The 16,551-nt window shown below is 40.1% G+C and overlaps 1 protein-coding gene across 1 annotated transcript in view; it reads right to left on the bottom strand.

The window, feature by feature from the left end:
* Positions 1–16,551, bottom strand: part of LOC138983241 (transcription intermediary factor 1-beta-like) — a 121,941-nt gene that overhangs the window by 67,577 nt on the left and 37,813 nt on the right. The window contains exon 4 of the mRNA XM_070356665.1: positions 3,209–3,242. Coding sequence (XP_070212766.1) covers positions 3,209–3,242 — 34 coding nt within the window. The remainder of the gene's footprint in view (positions 1–3,208; positions 3,243–16,551) is intronic.

The following is a 16,551-nucleotide window of genomic DNA, read 5'->3' as shown; positions in this document are numbered from 1 at the left end:
TATTAAATTCATTGAGTGCCTATCATAACTTTTACATACATGTAGAACACGAACTTGCTATTGTATTCTAACTATGTAGGTGCATGCAACAGCAATCACCTGTAAGCAATCACAGACAATGGTTCAAGTGATTTGGTAAAGTTACAATTGGTATTGTACATTTTACACAGACTACGCCACCTGTAGAGAAACAACAAATACATGTCCTGTAATCGCTCCCCCGTCTATGGCGCCCATGAGGCCAAAAAAAAAAATAGGTGTGGTTACGGTAACATAGGCAAAAAAAATAGGGTAGGAAGGTAGGCAATCATTTTTATTTTTTTTTTAACTTTTTTTTCTAATGTGTACAAATTAAACCTACTTGACAGGGAAATAAGTGTGCGACACGGGCGCTTTCGCTTTCATTGCGTTTTTTGCACTCATTTTTTTTTTTTTTTTTTTTTTTTTTTTTTTGACAAATGTAATAAAAAGTTATAGGATCGGCCCCTAAAAATAGGGTAGGTCGGGTTACCGTAACCACACCTATTTTTTTTTTTTAGGCCTGATCAACCAGACACTGCGACCACCAGTGATGTTCTGCCGAGCGTACATAACTGATATAAGCTTCCCTGACAGGCGAAAGTGTGTTTCTGATGTGGATCTTTGATCAACTGCGCGGGGCAGTCAGACAGTGGGCACGTGATTGGTACCAGATCGACGTACACCATAAGTATTGGATGAAGATGGCATTTCCATTGCCAAACACCCGTATTTGTCTATGTCTGACCAACATGTCTTGGTAGACCAAAATATTACATTTCTCTTGCTGTATGTAATCTAAGTTTATCGCATTTTTACTGATCACATGACAAAAACACCTGTTGTCATTGGTCAACTAGGAACTATATATCAATTGATATCGCGCAGGAAGTTCCTAGTGAATTTGATATCATGCAGGAAGTAGTTTTCCAATTGTAATTTTGAAGAAAAAAATCTCACTTGAAGGAAACACAAATTATTTCAAAGCTCACATTCATAAAAGGAAAGTAATTGCATCAGCAAGATTAAGCTGTGTAATGAATAAACACCCACTTTTTCCACCCACCTTTAACAGAGAAGTAGTAGAATGGTATGTTTTAATCTTACCGAGGGAGGCGATTGGAACAGCCATAAACAAACTGAACTTTGGAGCGAGAAGCGAGTTCTCTTGCAGGTTATCAGCGCTCATCACTCACGTAAAGGCTGGAAATGAGCAGCCGATTTAAATGTTTTGCTCCAGCATGAATCACTGTCCCATCCCTCTTTGTCATAGCCATGCAAATTAACCCCTTCACTGCCCACCCCGTAGGTATTACGTGGTCATTTTTGGTTTGTCGTACGCCCATAACCGTGACTATTACGTGGGATTTGTGTCGGCGAAATTTTAAATGGGAGGTAAGGCCAAAAAAAAAAAATTGTTTCTGGTAACATGGCTAAAAAAAATTAGGGTCGGTAGGTAGGGATTTTTTTTATTTTTTTTTTTAATTTTTTTTTTTACCCCAAATGTAGACCAATAAAACTAACTTTAAAAATCGCGCAAAGAGACTGGATTCACTATACATAGAGACAAGACACTCAACACATTTACAAATCGTCAGCGGACTTTCGTTTTCACACGTTTTTGTTGTTCATTTTCTCACCCTGTCCCCCCCAAAAAAAAAATTTTGAGTTTGGAAAAAAAAGTTTAGGGTCGGCGCCGAAATTTAGGGTCGGTCGGGTGACCAGAAACAGAAATTTTTTTTTGTGGCCTAAGCGTGGAAAACTGGTCCAAGCTCTAGTATAGGGTTGCTAAAAAGTAGTTCTTTCCCTTGGACCGTCCGCAGAAGTTCTTATCACATGAGGAAAACTTGGAGAATGTTCCTGACCTATAATTGTATTCAAGATGGCGGCCGAAAGTCGGACATCAACTCGTAGACCTGTTTTCAAATGATACAGTGTTCTGGAAGCTCTAAAAGAAGTGATTTATGGATTACCACACAGAAGAGTACTGTTATGGGCTGTAATGTGAGTACCTGATGTTTGACACCAGTTTTAGCTGTGTTTTCTGCGGTTTTACATGCTGCAGTGTGTGTGTAAAAGTTTGGAAACTGTAATTTTTGACAAAAATGGTCATTATATCGATTTTTACTATAACAATCACAAACAAAGTCCAATGATCATGTCATCACATAATAGCCAAGGGTGTAAGCAAACCACATCCCAAAGATCTAAGAGATATCTCAATAAATGATTGAGCAGTGAACAGATTAGTGAACCTACCGAAGAAAACGAAATTTGCCCTGGCGCACAGCAATACCAAAATGCTGTTATACTGTGGCAGTGAAGGGGTTAAATCCACACAAAAACCTCAACAGCTTCAAAACAGTCACGAAGGCTATCGGAAGACGTCATCTTTGAAAGTTGTCTTGGAATGTTGTGTCGTCTGCAGTTGGCGATTCGACCAAATTATCAACACTGCAGTCCGTCGATAACGACGAAGAACTGGAAGCTGTCTTATACACAGAAAATGAGCCAGAGGACTTCACTGATACAGTCTGGGGCACTTCCATCATTTTGAATTGCCAAATCAAAGCCTTTAAAGTCTAAAAGTCTACAAGTAACCGCGAAGGCTGTTCTATGTTCCACCACTGATCCTTTTTTGTGTGATCTGTTTGCAAAATATTGTTTCTTTCTTTGTTGTTTATAAATGTCTTATTTTCGTCTTATAAAACGAAAGAGTATTTGAAAATTAAAAGTTATATCAGCAAAGTTACAAAAGCAGGAAAAGACAATCCAGCATTTACAACATGGCAGTAGCCTCCATTGCTTTTGACCGATTTCTACTGGAGTTAATGGGTTCTACTCTTTCGAAATCGAATGCGATAAAATCGTTGTCGTTAGATTTGACTGTGATATCTAGATTTATCAGTGCTAATGTCTCGAAAGGCTGAATCATATCAGATCTCGGCTCACGCCTCGATCTGATATGATTTCAGCTGGATATCGCAGTCAAATCTAACGATAACTAATAATACTAATTGATATATATACTCATTTGTAAACCTTTTTATTTGTAATAACAATACAGAATAGCAATAATAATGATTTATTGTTCAATGCCGAAAGTAGTTGTTTTTCATATGATCACTCATGAACTTCTTTACACAATGTAATCATAATGAACTTTAAAAAAAATCCTGGAAAAACTTACTGCATGCATAGCAGTGTATCAGTCTGCTTTTATCCTGCAATGAAACACATACGGTTTTACAAGCCTGTTATAACACAAAATGAACACAAAAACAACAAAACATCCTCTTTCTCAACAATGATCAAGCAATTGGAAGTTTTTAAGAATTACTTAATAGCATTATGTCTTAAATTTACTAAACTGAGGGAAAAAGCTGCATGTGCAGAACTATACAGCAAACAAAAACTATCCTGGTGACTCATCTAAATTCACAAAATTTGACTTGCATGACAAAACAGGACAGGCCACTGTGGACTAAACAGCCACCTAAAAAGGATCGGCATCAGACAGTCGGCCCTGTGCCATTGTGGAGAGGCGGAACAGACACCGGACCACTTCCTGCAGACCTGCCAACTCCACTGCAGTGAGAGGAAACATGTCTGGCCCACAGGGACATCGCTGCACACCAAGCCATGGGGCAGCACTCTGGACCTGAAATTGACAGCCCACTTCGTCAACATCACGGGCCAAAGAATCTAGATACAGCCATCGTCGAACGCTGAAGAAGAAGAAGAAGAAGCAACAAAACAACAACAACAAACAACAAGCAAACAAAAAGCATAAAAAAGCGTGACAAATCACACAAAAGAAGGATGAGTCATACTTCTTCAGGTGGTGCATCTCTCACTTCACCGGTAACTGCAGCTGTACTCTTCAATCCATTCAGCATTTTCTCCTCAAAGTACACATCTCCAATTGTGGCATCATCAGCAATATCTGCCTCTAATGATTCAACTTCGTTTAGACGAGAATTCAATCTGACACACGTTGCGAGGAGAGCGTGATGGGACTCCGATGAAAGCAACATATCTATGGTATTCACATGAGCTTCTGCAGAAGATCTCGCCGCTTCCAGTTCTTCCTTATTCGCAAGCTTCTCATCAAGAAAGATCTGTTCCTTCTGGCGGATCTCACCCAACAGCTTTTGCTTCTGATTCTCCAGACTTTTGATGAGATCAGAAAATACAGTGATCACTTTGTTCCGCATCTCTGCAAACTTTACTTCAGCTTCTGTTACCTGACTGTCGCAGTCTTTAATCTGAAAACAAACATCAGGCCAAAGTCAACAATCATTACTGACCCTCACATGCACATACACATTTTTACACCCCCGGTATAGGGGTGTGTATAGGTTTCGGTCGATGTGTTTGTTTGTGTGTTTGTGTGTTTGTGTTCGCATATAGATCTCAAGAATGAACGGACGGATTGTCACCAAACTTGGTGAACAGGTTCTATACATTCCTGAGACGGTCCTTACAAAAATTGGGACCAGTCAAACACACGGTTAGGGAGTTATTGGTGGATTAAAATTATACAAGGACTTATAGAGGGACATCTTAATGGTCAAAGGGAAATAACCATTCTCACTCAGTCACTGCCACCAACTGAGAAGGTTATTTCCCTTTGACGGGGGTGTTTTTCCTACCTCGGAGGAATTTCTTGTTTATGTAACTCTGACTTGTAATACATGTATGTGTACCTTACATTTTGCCCCAAAACAAATGTTTGCTTTGTTGTGATTCCATAGCACCATGTACAAACAGCACATTAAAATCTTTTCATTTTGTTGATACATGTACAGACCATTTTGATAATTTTTCCCTTCTGTTCATGCCACTTTAAATTTGTTTTCTCTTCTTCCTAATATTTATCATGTTGTTCCTGTCTCTTATAATTGGTAGCTTTCTTCTTCTATCTCTTTTAATTACTTGTTTCTTTGCTACAATTAACCTCTAAGGCCCCCCCCCAAAAAAATAGTCTGTTTACGGTAACCCGACCGACCCTATTTTTTTCGCGCGACCCTAGACTTTTTTTGGCATTTGGGGAAAAAAAAGAAAAAAAAAAAGGGGTTTTTTGCAAAATAACGTAAAAATATGGTTTTTTGGAGAAAAAAAAAAATTAAAAAATCCCGACCTACCGACCCTATTTTTTGGGCCTATGTTACCGTAAACAGACCTTCTTATTTTTTTGGCCTAATACAAAACTGTACATTCATGAACTACATCATTATTTACATTTGTACCACAGGCAGACACACTTTTTAAGCAGGTAAGTTTGAACATTAATTTAAATACAGTGGAACCCCCATTGTACGTACTTGTTTTTTTTAAACCTGAGGTCTTAAAGGGAGAGGGTCTTAAAATGGAGATAGTTATCAGTGGCTATGAACAGAACATCTGAAAAATGAGGGTCTTAAAAAGCACTGCATAAACTACTTGTCTTAAAAGGGGGGTTCCACGTTGGTACCTCAGCCGACGGGCGCAGTGGCGTGGCGGTAAGACGTCGGCCTCTTAATCGGAAGTTCGAGGGTTCGAATCCCGGCCGCGGCCGCCTGGTGGGTTAAGTGTGGAGATTTTTCCGATCTCCCAGGTCAACTTATGTGCAGACCTGCTTGTGACTTAACCCCCTTCGTGTGTACACGCAAGCACAAGACCAAGTGCGCACGGAAAAGATCCTGTAATCCATGTCGGAGTTCGGTGGGTTATGGAAACACGAAAATACCCAGCATGCCTACCCAACGAAAGCGGAGTGAGCTGACTATGCTCTCAGAGCATAGTGTGGGGAACCCAAATGGGCAAACGAGCTCACACGTAACCAGAAAAATTCTGGAACGCTGAAGAAGAAGAAGAAGAAGAAGGTACCTCAGCTGAAAGAGAAGCTTCTTTGTCTGTCAGCCTTGTCTTCTGTTCCTGCAGCTCCTGTCTTTTGCTTTCTGCAGCACTGGTTATTTCTTCAATGCCATCACACTTTCTGTGGCTGCCTGATGTAGCACATGGATGACAAAAAAGCTCTTCATGAACAGAGCAGTAGAGCTTTGCTGTTTCTTCTTTGTGAGCACTGCAGGGAAAACATTTCTTAGCGGCTAACTGCTCCACTCTTAAAGTGCCAAACTTTTCAACAGTGTGGTTAGAAGTCGATGGCAACTTGCTGTGAAATTTAGTGCAAGTGCTACACAGTTTGGTATTGCACTCAAAACAGAAAGATTCCGCCTCCGAGGAATTGTCGCAGACGGCACAAAGGCTGCTGCCAGTTATTGTTTTTTGGCATTCCACTTTTACTCCAGTCGCGTGATCAGTTGGCAGTTCATCAACAAATGCGTCAAAGTCATCCTGGTCTTGAGTGTCTGTGGTGATCAAAGGGGTCTGGCATACAGGGCATCCAGGCTTTCCACTTCGGCGCTTCTTCTTTAGTATGGACAGGACACACTCACGACACACCAGGTGAGTGCAAGTGAGAATCTTAGGTTCCTTCAAACCTTTATGGCATACTGGGCAGTTGAAACTCTGCACAGGTTTGGCTTCAGCCATTTTTTCTTGTACTTGTAGCTGCAAATAGAAAAGCAAGCAATACGAGTCAAAACATTTAGTCAGTCTGCCGGCCTAAAACTAAAAGATTAACAGTGAAAACGTGGGATAAGTCATCGTCAAGACTACTAAAGCCTGGCTAGCTTAAAGGCGAAGATCGGGAGGAATTTTTCTCCCTGTAGGAAGATTTGATTTATGGCCTCCAGATGCGCAACTGACACTCACACCCTCCATCCAGCAAGTGTCTGGAACTGTTTAGATAAACAGTAGGATGGTGGTATCTCTGATTACTGGACCGAGAAAAAAGGGGAAGTCACTGTTTCATTCTCTTTCGTGTCTTACTGTGAAATTGCAGACGGCCTGCAAATTAGCCTGTGGGCATAGGGAAGCTGGGTGTTGATAACTAATGATAACAGACTTGGAGGAAGAGTGGCTGTAGCACATAGCAGACATTCTTTCAAAACTGCGGCTTTCCCGTAAACCAAGACAGGTTGAGCTGGTCTCTGTGGAGAATGCCAACATAAGACCAAATTTGCATAAATCAAATTTTCTTTATTTAATTCTGAGCACATTTGCAGAGTAAACATTCATTCAAAATTGATGAATAATGTAACAAACAAACCTTAAAGCCCCCTGTGCATGTGATGCTGAATGAATCTCAAACTGTCCACCTTTCTTTCATGGCTTCTTCTGATCAAGTGTGTCAATTTAACAATTAATTATCCCCATTCCAGTTTTTGTTTAAAGAGGGTTTTTCAGGAAAATGTAGGGTAACATTTAATAAATCAGCAACTTGGGATCACTACAAACAATGCTTATAATGATTCATCTTGAACACACGGCCAGTACCGTGTAACTGGCCTTGGCACGGAACGATTCAAGGGGGGCAATCTCAGTCATCTCAAAGAGGGAAATCCAAACGCAATCTGCTTTGTTCGATTTTATGGGCTTGGACGATAGAGAAAAATAAGAAAAGCAAAAGCTGGAGTCCAGTCTGGACGAAACTGCTATCAAGAACGCAGAATTGATTTTTTCTGAGTTTTTTTTTAGCCGTAAGCGCCATGTTTATCGGAGCAGGAAACTCTTCCAGAGTGAGGCCCCTTTGTTGGTTTCACTGCGGCTGCATTGTGAACAGCAGTTAAAAATGGCGCTTACGACTAAAAAAAAACAACTCCGAAAAAATCAATTCTGCGTTCTTGATAGCAGTTTCGTCCAGACTGGACTCCAGCTTTTGCTTTTCTTATTTTTCTCTATCGTCCAAGCCCATAAAATCGAACAAAGCGGATTGCGTTTGGATTCCCCTCTTTGAGATGACTGAGATTGCCCCCCTTGGATCGTTCCGTGCCAAGGCCAGTTACACGGTACTGCATGGCCGTGTGTGTTCAAGAAGATAATGATTCTACATAAACAGGAAATGATTTATATACAGGTGCTGAAATTGAAAAGATCAAAATGAAGCTAATGCCCTCGTAAAAATAAATGCAATCTAGATTCTAGTTTTTATCTTTTATTGAATTTTGTTGTTGTTGACTTCTGTCGGTTGTCTGATTGAGAACAGTTTGCAGCTCTCATTGAGTGACTAGCATGAGCCATGACCCATGATGAGGCATGACAAAACCGAAACTAGCCAAATAATTTCTACATTAATTTAGGCTGTCTTCGCAAATAACAAGAATTGTCTTAACATTCAACTTTACCGTCTTAACAATCAGCCGCTTTACTACACGATGTGCTGGGGTTTATACATCTTTCTTACCTCAAGAACTTTGATTTAGATGCGGACACAAACCCTCAACCACCATTCCGCGAAGACAGTCCACTAAACAGATGACGTCAAAGGTTTACGTGCTTCTCGTCAGCTACTTTCGTTTTCGGGGAATTGTGGTTTCGTTTTTACATTTAGACATTGGAACCGAGACGGTGGTGGTGGTGGTGGTGGTGTGTGTGTGTGTGTGTATAGCGATTCCTATTAAACTACTGGACCGATCTTCAGGGAACTTAATTAACATACAAATTCTTTCAGATGATATCCCCAGACCGTTTTTTTCCCTTTTTCGCACACAAATGTCTTTGATGACGTCATATACGTTTTTTTAGTGAAAGTTGAGGCGGCATTGTTACGCCCTCATTTTTTGATCAAATTGATTGAAAGCTTGGTCAAGCTATCTTCGACGTAGCCCGGACTATTCAATTGCACTTCAGCTTGGAGTCTTAAAAACTAATTATTGTAATGAGTTTGGTCATTAAAACCCTCAAAATTTTAACTAAAATCAAAATGTAAGCAATCGATCCAAAAATGATTTTGACGTATTCCTTTTCATGATCTAAATCCAAAAATAATTATTTAGATATGTCATGTTTACTCATCGATCCAAAAATGATTTTGACTTATTCTTTTTCATTATCTGAATCCAAAAATAATTATATATATGTACTCACAATTTAAGAAAATAAGTTTGCGGAGACGATCTGGACCCGTCTTCGTGTTTAGAGTAGCGAAGCCTTGGTACTTGTAGTCTCAGTGTTGGCTGTTTTTTTCAATGGTTGATCTTTTAGTTTCAGGCTGACAGATTGACTACATATGTTTTCACATTGCTTTATGGGATTTGTAGACGCACGGGCCACATCAGGGGACAGTATCCAGGGTAGACTACGATGAATTGAAGCTGAATTGTGATCTCTCTTTCATTCAAGGGCCAATTAATTAGTTTTATCGCCACTGTTCAGCTTTAATTGTTTCTGTCTTTGTCTTTCATTTTTGTATGTGTTCAGTTTGGTGTCCTGGTTTGCTTACCTGATATATTTATTGCTCCTTCCATTTCAGACACAGTTGAACCCCCCCCCCCCCCCCACCCCCCCTTATTTTAAGACTTTTCCCTTTTTTATCTTCATTTTTTCTGTTCAAAACTTCTGTAAAGTTACCTCCGTTTTAAGACTCCTTCCTTTTTGGGACCTGAATTGATCATTTTGTTGGAGGTCTTTAAAGGAAGATTCTACTGTACAACTGGAGCAGTTAATTTTGCTACATGTATGTATGTATGTCTTGTTTTGAGTATATGATAGATACATCCAAAGCAGGTTTTGGTCAAACACACAATCGATACTGCAAGTCAGTTATGTCTATATAAATATATACATTCCGGAGTTTGAGATTGTACATACTACATGTAACAGCAATGTGTGTGCCTTTTTCTAGCAGTGCTATGATTAATTTTAACTAATTTTCACAGCAAGGGAAGCCAGGAGTGTTGGTCATTGTGTGTGTGCAAGTGTGTGTGTGTGTCATCACTATATGTGACAGTATGTGTGTGTGCATGAACGAGGCAAGGATCTTTACTGTAAAGTGTTGAAGCTATTTCATATCTTCAGCAGCAGCAACATCCTTTTTACTGGTTCTTAAATACTGCATACAATGTGTTTGAATGATATAATGTGTGTGCCTGTTGTATCAATAACTCAGATTGTGGACTCTTGATCAAGCACTGATTTTCATGATACATCACTTCTGTTGAAATAAATGTAAAGTGGATCCCATAATTAGTTTAGTTCCTGTGACTGATTGGTGAGCAGATAGAGACAGACAGAGAGAGAGAGAGAGAGAGAGAGAGAGAGAGAGAGAGAGAGAGAGAGAGAGAGAGAGAGAGAGAGAGAGAGAGAGAGAGAGAGAGAGAGAGACAGAGAGAGACTTATTTGTAACATTAAAAAAACACGTTTATATAAGAATTCGGAAATTCTCTCTTTCACACAAACGAACATACACACACACACACTTTCTGACTGACAAAGGAGAATATGCCAGATCCCGTCAGCTGTGGTGACTACATTTGTACATTTATTCAAACTCAAAGAAACATCTCCCTACTAGAACAGTACTGTGTGAAAAAACACCAAACCTTGACATTGAGTGACAGCAGAAGTAAGCAAAAAGTGAAACCATAAGAAAACTAAGATAGACAGGCAGAGAATAATAATAATAGACAGCGAAACCTCAGTAATCTATGCTCTCCGCGCTTTAGATATTAACTATGAATAAGAACATACCATTTCAGTTACGGTAACATAACATCGAATACATATACACATTCTAGCAAAATAACGTAACAAGGAGCCTTATAAAATTATGAGTTCATTTTCCACACAAGTATTAAATGCCTCACAGAATATATGTGTTATCTTTTTAAGTCCAACATTTTAGTTTGGTTTCTATTTAACGATTTCCTTCCTTTAAAGCACATTTTCAAACACACACACACATACCTAAGAAGACAAAGGTCCTCTCCGTCCTCGTTAAATCCTTGACTGAATGTAAAAAGGAAACAACACGCAACAAATAAAAAAAATCAAATTAAATTAGAGAATCTTATCCAGTCTACTACCAAAAGACGCCTCCAAACAACAAAAGCTTGCCAATTGCTTTGGGAAAGGAGTCTTCATTGAAACAAAACAGTAATAACTTATGCTCTTATTCCACAAGAAAACGTATTATATCTTTTAGATTAAAAAAAAAAGGAGAGGAAAGGAAGGCAAACATTTATTCTGCACACAGATGACATGTCAAAGAGACGAAGTGTCTAATACTGCCCTGCAAAGAGTCCCGGGGTGGTGTGCGTGAGGAACTGCCTAACTGTGCAGGACCCAAGTACTGGTTTGGATTGGTTGAAATCAGAACAGAATTATCTCAATTTCAACCAATCTGAGCCAGCGCTTGGTTTCGACCCAGTTGAGCACTTTCTCACCAACAGTTGAGCAGCAGTGCCCAGCTAGGACAGATCAGACACTAATCACAGGGCAACAGAGAAAGAACATTGCTAAAGACGATAATGTATACACTATGGAAGATAAGATATGATATGTTTTTATATACGTAGGCGTAGGCATACAAGCGAGCTTTTTTCAACAAACCCTCGCCCTGAAAGGGACTACTCCAAATCACACATACAGTATATATACACATTTATCCTGACACCGGTTAGATAATAATCGTTCAAATCACACGTGTGTATATCATGTAAATGAGGTCATGTCAAGTAAGTCGGGCAGGGACCTGTTTTTCCACTGCTTATGATGCCAAAGTCACCGAGACAAACGTCATTATAGAAACAAAAATTGCGCTCGCTAATTACCCTCCGGATGAATCTTTAGAACTACCACGTCACGCCACACTTTCAGAGTGACGTTTCTTTGCTTTGACGTAATAGATTGCACGAGGCTTTAGCGGAAGAGATCGAGGTTCCGAAACAAGCGTCTTCAATTTAGCTGCCTTGACTGCAGGACATTTTCAGTAAAATACACATAAGTACAGTATGTAGGATAAACAGAAAACTACATGGCTTGCTGATTCGTACCAGATTTACACTCGTTGCTTTTTCAAATATTGAAAAACTAGCTTTCGCTCGCAGTTCAATATTTAAAAAAGCAACTCGTGTAAATCGGGTACGACACAGCAAGCCATGTAGTATTCTCTATATATATCATGCCAAATTCACGTAATTGACGAATTTGCAGGATCAGCAACATTTTTGCCGGAACACAGCACACCTGTGAGATGTGGATGTAGCTGTTTGTGATGGGGTCTGACTGCTGTTGTCACCTGGTATGCTCTTGCGGTTTCCATAGCAGTTTTTATTAATCTAGCTCTAAAATCTCAATCCTGTGTGATCGGCTTTGCCTCCAAAGATGACACTCGATCAATCAATATGAGGCTTATATCGCGCGTATTCCGTGGGTACAGTTCTAAGCGCAGGGATTTTTTTTTTAAATTTTTATTTTATGCAATTTATATTGCGCACATATTCAAGGCGCAGGGATTTATTTATGCCGTGTGAGATGGAATTTTTTTACACAATACATCACGCATTCACATCGGCCAGCAGATCGCAGCCATTTCGGCGCATATCCTACTTTTCACGGCCTATTATTCCAAGTCACACGGGTATTTTGGTGGACATTTTTTATCTATGCCTATACAATTTTGCCAGGAAAGACCCTTTTGTCAATCGTGGGATCTTTAACGTGCACACCCCAATGTAGTGTACACGAAGGGACCTCGGTTTTTCGTCTCATCCGAAAGACTAGCACTTGAACCCACCACCTAGGTTAGGAAGGGGGGAGAAAATTGCTGACGCCCTGACCCGGGGTCGAACTCGCAACCTCTCGCTTCCGAGCGCAAGTGCGTTGCCACTCGGCCAGCCAGTCCACCCAGTGACACACGGCCGAATGTGCACGCTTTCACTAGATTACAAGTTTGACTTCCTGAATCCACCTTTATTTATCTGCTTTGAGGAATGTGAAAACGGAAACAAATAAAAATTGACGATGAACGGAATCGAGATTCCTGTACAGGAGAGCTAGCTGACGCAAAATGGGCAAGCTTCACAAGCCTGTACTGTACTCATTTTTGACAAAAGGCTGCCCATGTGAAATAGCGGCAGCGTTTTGCCAAGTACACGGTATAAATAGCACAGCCTCAAGGCAGGGACACAACTCTATCAATGCAGAGCAGCTGCCTGTGACAGGGGGGAATACTGCATCACCCTGTCAAACGTGCTTTACACGGATAAAACGCATAGCACAGCATAAACAACACACAGTCCACTGGAGAATATATACACACTGTCTGAAAAGACCACCCAATACAGTATTTAGATTTGAAAAATACAGGTTTTTTATCAAGGGCATAAGGTATGACGAAAATGTATAGTGCAGGAGAAGGCACGGCGTGGAGAAAATACAGTCTGAAAATGCCACTCAAAACCAGCCGTTCCCAATTTGAATAACTGAGCGCTCAAACACCAATTTTAAGGTATTCTTCTTGTGTGGTAACATATCCCTCAACCCAAACTGTATAGCCCTTGGGGCGATTAGTGTGTGCGCGTGCGTGCGTGTGCGCGTGCGTGCGTGTGCGCGTGCGTGCGTGTGTGTGTGTGTGTGTGTGTGTGTGTGTGTGTGTGTGTGTGTGCGTGTGTGTGTGTACTTTTAACATTGTACGCTAAGTTTTTGCTTAGTGCTTGGGTTCTTGGTGTTATGTCTCAGTTAAATGTATGCTTTGTTTGCTTGTTGATTTGTGCTAGTTTATTCTATAATGAATTTGTAAAGCGCCTGGAGCCAATTGATGGGACTCGCGCTATAGAAAAGTTATTTATTATTATTATTATTATTATTAGACATAGCTTTTCCTTAGGTGTACAACCTATAACACTCCTCGAACACTACAACTTTACCAAGACAATCAACAGCACCTGTGTGGTTGTGCAGAACGCTCCAGGTACTGGCAGTATTTTTTCTTGATTCAACATAGCCAATTCACCAGGTTCCCTCTGGGGCATCAGCAACAATGTGAGCTTCAAAGGTCAGCTTCCCATCTTTTATGTAGCCACTGGCAGGGTCCAACAGTTTCTGAAATAAGACATAAGATAATTTATTGTCCATACAATTAAACAATGGATTTGAAAAGTGCATGTGGTCCATCTGCTCTTAAAACAACCAAACATTTCAGGGGTTAAATTCTCAAATAATGGTTTAAACATAGATAGAATTAAAAGAGAAACAAGTTACTAGTAAGTTTGTTCCACTTTCTAATTTTCAAAAAAACTCCATGTATCCAACTCAAATCAGAACTGGTCAGAGATCATGCAATTATCTGAAACCGGGAAGGACACTGAAGCCATGCATGCAAGAGGGCTATATAAAGGATACACTGACTGAAATATTCAAGCAGTCGATTACTCCAACGTGAACCCAACTGTCTGTACAATCATGGTATTTCTCACTCAGTTCTGATTATATCACACCCATCAGAAGCCCTGGCACTAGGATCTTGGTAATTCTGATCTGTATAGTCATGTATTTTCTATTTCTTCAGCAGCAAATGTACAAAATACCACAGCTATCTCCTGGCCATGTTCAATTCAAACAATCATAACAAATTTATGACATGTACATTGTATTAGAGTGAAGATGATTGAAAGGAAAGATTTGGACTTACATTCATGGTTATGAACCTTGGGTAACCTCTGCCAACTGAGCTTTTAAAACAGTGGGAAAACTCTGAAAAATTAACACATATTCAAATATTTATATCATGAACAGACGTTCTGGTTAGTATAGTGTATTTACAGTAATACTGGCATGTTGTAACAAGTTGGAGAAACAGAGCAGACAAGACATTCACCAATATTTTACATACATGTGAAAGAGCTATATACTGTTTATTTCCTGAGATGTTTCACTCCACCTTGGTAAAATGATGCCGCGACTAGAAATCCTCTGAATAGATGATGTTTAGAAATAACTGCAAGAGTTGTGGAAGAGTTCATGCAGGGTGATAAAACAATAACACCTGATCGACCAGTTAAAACCCCGATCGCAGCGAATAACTGACTCCGATGTGTATGTTATGCAGTGTATGCTCGATATTTCTTTCGAAAACCTAAACATTGGAGCCACAATTCACTGGCATGGCGTGTAGTGATTGCTTAGCATGCATGTTTCCAAAACTCAAGCGAAACTCAAGTGACTCCAGGCAAAACACGTTGTCGTCTATCACCCAGGGCAAGTAATAATTGCCACCACAACAAATCGTTAACTCCTATGTATATATTTTAAAAAGAAATGGGATCATATGGAGCAAACAGTGCACAACAAAGGCTACTTATCAGAGTCAGCTATTCAGCGTTTTAACTGGTCGACCACATGTCATTGTTTGTCACCCTAAAGCCGGGTGCAATTCTTCCACAATGCTTAAAAATATAAAATTTCAAAAATATATACTTACCAACTCACATAGATAGCATTAACTTCAGTTAAAGTGCTAGGACACTGAACTACGCTTCACCCCAAAGGGGAAGCAACCCCCTAAAAAAGAACGGCCTTGACCTATAACCCAAGCTATACAAGAGTCGAGGTCATACCGTCACGTGACCTATCACGCGTGACTCAACCGCCGCCATGTTTGAAAGCTCACTCCCACTGAAGTGATCTGTTCATTTTTAGGGAAACCCTAAGCAATAACTTCGTTTTGTTGCTAAGACATTGAAGCACTCTTACATGGCAACATGGGGAAATAACTCTGAAACAAAAACCGTATGCCATATAAGGCATGGTCCTTGGTGGTTATTTCCACTACCGGTGTACTGCACCTGCGCAGGATGTATACCGGTGAAACTCATTCCGTCTTGAAACATATACCCCTTTAAAAAATTTGCGGGCCAGGCTGGGAGGGAATTCAATATGTGAGTTGGTAAGTATATTAATTAAATCAAAATTTATTTTTGAAATTTTATATTAAATTACATATTCTTACGCAACTCGCATAGATAGCAGATTGCTAATCTAGGTGGTGGGCAAATGAACTCACAGTTAACATCTTGCAAGTATCTGGCCTGTAGCTACAATAGCTGGCAAACCGAAATTCTGTTCTGCCGAGCACCAGATACGTCCCCAGGAAAACTAAAAAGACATCTTCTGCAGAAGATGTCTAGTGGATGTGTACTAAAATAGCGGGTACTTAAAATACCCCGCCGATAGAAACTCATGACTACATCCTTGAACGTTCAATGAGCTGCATTCATGACTTATGTAAGTCTCTCAGACTTGAGAACAGGTAAAGAAGAGGCCTACACTCTGACCTCTTGAGCCCGTGCTGCCTGAAAAGGGAGGACTGACTGCCCCCCCCCCCTTTTTTTCTTGCCACCACTGTAGGCGTGCCTAATAAATGTGGCAGTCCATTTAGCTAAGGTCGACTTCACTAAATCATTGCCTCTAGAAGTGTTGATGGAAATAAACAAAAGCCTTTGTTCTGGTGATCTAAACGAATCAGTGCGAGTCAGAAATATATTTAAACTCGAAATGTTCAATTGGTTAAGTATGGCTCTAGCAGAGCCAAAATATTGCAAATTGGTAGAATTGTATTATCGGATCTGGTTACTCCTGTTTCTGCTTATTTGTCAGAAATTTTGAATTAAACCTAAGCGCTATAGATCAGTCTTTCTCCAAAGAGAT

Source organism: Littorina saxatilis, linkage group LG12 (assembly GCF_037325665.1).
Source record: "Littorina saxatilis isolate snail1 linkage group LG12, US_GU_Lsax_2.0, whole genome shotgun sequence".
In the NCBI taxonomy this organism is placed as follows: domain Eukaryota; kingdom Metazoa; phylum Mollusca; class Gastropoda; order Littorinimorpha; family Littorinidae; genus Littorina; species Littorina saxatilis.
The sequence above is the reverse complement of the archived record's forward strand: the minus strand, read 5'-3'. Positions and strand labels throughout refer to the sequence as shown.